We start from the raw sequence: 3781 nt of genomic DNA, 5'->3' as shown, positions 1-3781 counted from the left end.
GATGGAGTCCTGCTTTGTTGCCCAGGATGGAGTGCAGTGCTGCGATCTTGGCTCACTGTAACTTCTGCCTCCTGGGTTCAAGCGATTCTCCTGCCTCGGTCCCCAGAACAGCTAGGATTACAGGCATGCGCCACCACAGCCAGCTAGTTTTTTTTAATATTTTAGTAGAGGTGAGGTTTCACCATGTTGGCCAGGCTGGTCTTGAACTCATGACCTCATGATCTGCCTGCCTCGGCCTCCCAAAGTGCTGGGATTACAGGTGTGAGCCACCACGCCCAGCCGAGAGTGCCATCTTATACTAAAATCAGGTGTAAATGATATGTAGTCAGGACAAGAGTTGTATCCATATGTTGATGGGTAAGAGAGCAATGAGGACAAGAACAGAAACCAGGAGATAATATGCGAGTGGATAATTGTGCTCATTAAAATGACAAAACAACAAAGAAGTAATTCAGAGAAATAAAAAATTCGAAAATAGCTATGAAAGCCATTTTAGAGAGAAAAGTTGAACTCAACAACAGACACAGAAGGTATTTTCCGAAGAAAATAAACTGAGAATTGTTTCTTCAAGGGAAACTGGGCTGGGCGAGTTGGCTTATGCCTTTAACCCCAGCACTTTGGGAGGCTGAGGAGGGAAGATCGCTTGAGACCAGGCTGGGCAAAACAGCCAGGACAAGACCCTGTCTCTTGTTTCCTTTTAAAAAAAAAAAGATAAACTGAGCTTGACAAGGTCGGGTGAAATATGCACAATTCAATCACAATGGAAGAACAGCACTTGGGACAAATGTCCCTAATCACTCATCTGACAAAGGCCCACAGCCAGTAACTCAGTAACTCTTCCTGCATCGACACAGCTTATGCCTGTTTAGTGAACAGAGCCCATCCCTAAGAATGTGCAACTCCAATAATCACGTTTTCCTTATCAACTCATCCATCACACAAAAGACGGCTGCTGAGTAAGCCCAGGACAGACGCAGGTAAAACACAAGGAGGCCAAACGATGACTCCAGGACTCTTTAAGAGCCCCGGGCGAATGCAGGAAGCTCTGCCTTCCAGCTGGAGGAGGGTCCAGAGCGTTCACCTCACACGGTTCCTTGCTGCTCCAGTTTTACGACGGTCCGTCTCAGGCTCTTTGCCACTTTCAAGTTCTGGGTTTTTTGTACGTAAGAAACAAATTTGTCTGTCCATATTTCTCTAAAAATCTGCTGAATGCTCACTGAAGTTATAAATGAAATTCAAAGTACTTACCCGATGGAAGAATTTCTCTAATCTTTCTTTCAGAAGCTCGACGCCTCCGTCTTCCATGGCTTTCAGAAATGTTCCATTAAAAAGCTATGAGGTAAAAGACGGCAGAAAAAATCAATTTCCTATGCTCACTTTTTCAGTAGAACAAGTTCTTTTTTTCCTTTAGATTATTAATTCAGCTCATTAAATCTCCCAGTTCTTTTCAACAGAGAAAATATTTACATGAGAAAAGTTGAGTTAAAAATGTAAGTTACAAAAAATACTGTTAAGCGATGCTGTCTCATTTATGAAACCACCTAACTGCTCTAGGCATCTTTCAAACATTTCAACTCACCCTGAAGTTTCAATTTACATAAATAATATCACCCCAATTTTTATTTTTCAGTTTTCTTTCAATGAATGAAATCACCATTTTATCCTTTTTTTTTTTTTTTTGAGACGGAATCTCGTTCTGTCACTCAGGCTGGAGTGCGGTGGCGCAATCACAGTTCACTGCAGCCTCGACCTCCCAGGCTCAAGTGATCCTCCCACCTCAACCTCCCAAGTAGCTGGGACTACAGGCATGCACCATGACACCTGACTAACTTTTACAGAAATTTTTTGTAGAGATGTGGTCTTGCTATATTGCCCAGACTGGTTCTGAACTCCTGGGCTCAAGCAATCCTCCCGCCTCAGCCTCCCAGAATGCTGAAATTACAGGTGTGATACACTATGCCCTGCCTCACTGAAATGTTTAAATCATAAAATTATCTGCATTCTGTACATTCCTTGAGGACAGAGACACACTTTTTCATCAATGGGGACACATTCCCACTATAAGGCTGAGAAAGAGAAGGGAGTTCAATACTTGCTGAATAAATGTAGGCATAAACCTCACTACCTGTTTCCAAGGCCTCATTATTTTCTTCTCTAAGACAAATACAGAGTCACTTTGCAGTCATTGAAAGATTTCTCTTTAAACAACCCTGGAGCCTATAAATAGGGGTAACTGGTTGGACTCAGTTCAAAACGAATGCCAGGCTTACCTTGTACATGCTGTAGCACTGCTGTAGCACTGAACTATAAACCTTGTCCTGCAAACGCAAAAACACAGCACAGATCTCAATTCGAGGGAAAACAATGTCTATTGGATAGATGGCAAAGCTACACTGACTCTTGGCCAAACGGTATAATGTTTACAAACTTGGTCCCACTGACTCTTGGCCAAACGGTATAATGTTTATAAACTTGGTCCCACAATAGTTGTGTGCAGAAAAAAAGTGTTTACTTTTTTTTTTTTTTTTGAGATGCAGTCTCACTCTGTTGTCTAGGCTGGAGCGCGGTGGTACAATCTCGGCTCACTGTAACCTTTGCTTCCCTGGTTCAAGCGATTCTCCTGCCTAAGCCTCCTGAGTAGCCAGGATGTGTGCACCACCATTCCTGGCCAATTTTTATAGTTTTAGTAGAGACAGGGTTCCGCCATATTGGCCAGGCTGGTCTTGAACCCCTGACCTCAAGTGATCTGCCCGCCTCGGCCTCCCAAAGTACTAGGATTACAGGTGTGAACCACTGTTCCCAGCCAGAAGTGTTTAAATTCTGATTTGTGAATCAGTAAGCCTTACTTTAGGAGGGCTTTCAATGTAGATGAAGAGTAGAAGGTATTAGTGAGATAGGGTGCATGTACATTTTAAAAAGACTGTGCTCATGTAAACGATAAACATAAACCTTTGCTATATACCCCGAGAAACTTCCGCAAAAGCCACTGAGTTTAAATACGACCAATTAAGGGATTCAACATACTCAGTAATACATCTAAAATAAATAAATAAATAAATAATGACACATTACCAACAACTCCTCCTCTTGATATTCAATAACTGGTTTTCCATCTTTACTCTGTTTTTCAATTATAGGATTCCGAACAACCTACAAAGTTTGATAAACTGAAATTATACAATGAATTCATTATACCATGTTTTTTATTTTGCCTTAATTTAAAAACTTTGAACATGCTATAGCACCAGAAACATAACTTCTTAAAACAGCCCCAAGAACAAATAAAGCAAATAGGAAGAACTTTAAAATTGCAACCAATTTTATTTTAATGTTACTTGGATGCAATAGTCAGAGAACTTTCCCAAATTCTGAATAGTAAAGATCACCCATAACTTCACCGTACAATTTCAGAAAGATACACTGTGTATGTAAATACCATGACCATCCAGAAATGTTCTTCTGGTTCATTGAAGAACTGTCTATTCTTCTGGGTATGTAAAGATTTTGCAGGTTTTGATGGGCTAAAGGTCCTACAAAGGTTAAAAAAAATATGTTTGGGACAATTCTCCAGCAGAAGTTTTAAGAATTCACTGAACTCTAAAAGGCACACTTAAAGCTATTACCTTGTGAACTGTACAATAGCTTCACACAATCCGACATTTCTAATCTTTTCATTCTTTTCTACCTCATTTGGATGATAAAATAAAATCTTATTTTCCTCCTGAAACATGAAGAAACAGAAGCACATTAATATAAACATTTCATCTTAGCTACTGAAAAC

At 40.4% G+C, this 3781-nt stretch overlaps 1 protein-coding gene across 1 annotated transcript; it reads right to left on the bottom strand.

Moving 5' to 3' along the window:
• Positions 1–697: 697 nt before the first annotated feature.
• On the bottom strand, positions 698–3721 carry LOC108524978 (vacuolar fusion protein CCZ1 homolog B-like; the record flags this gene model as incomplete). Its single annotated transcript, XM_017866046.1, has 5 exons — positions 698–1332; positions 2271–2318; positions 3073–3150; positions 3437–3530; positions 3624–3721. Coding segments are annotated over 5 exons (456 nt in total), but the record flags the coding sequence as incomplete, so codon positions are not given.
• Between the last annotated feature and the right edge of the window lie 60 nt (positions 3722–3781).

This window comes from Rhinopithecus bieti, unplaced genomic scaffold, assembly GCF_001698545.2.
Source record: "Rhinopithecus bieti isolate Rb0 unplaced genomic scaffold, ASM169854v2 repeat_37128, whole genome shotgun sequence".
In the NCBI taxonomy this organism is placed as follows: Eukaryota; Metazoa; Chordata; class Mammalia; order Primates; family Cercopithecidae; genus Rhinopithecus; species Rhinopithecus bieti.
Note: the sequence above shows the minus strand (reverse complement) of the source record. Positions and strands in the feature narration are given on the sequence as shown.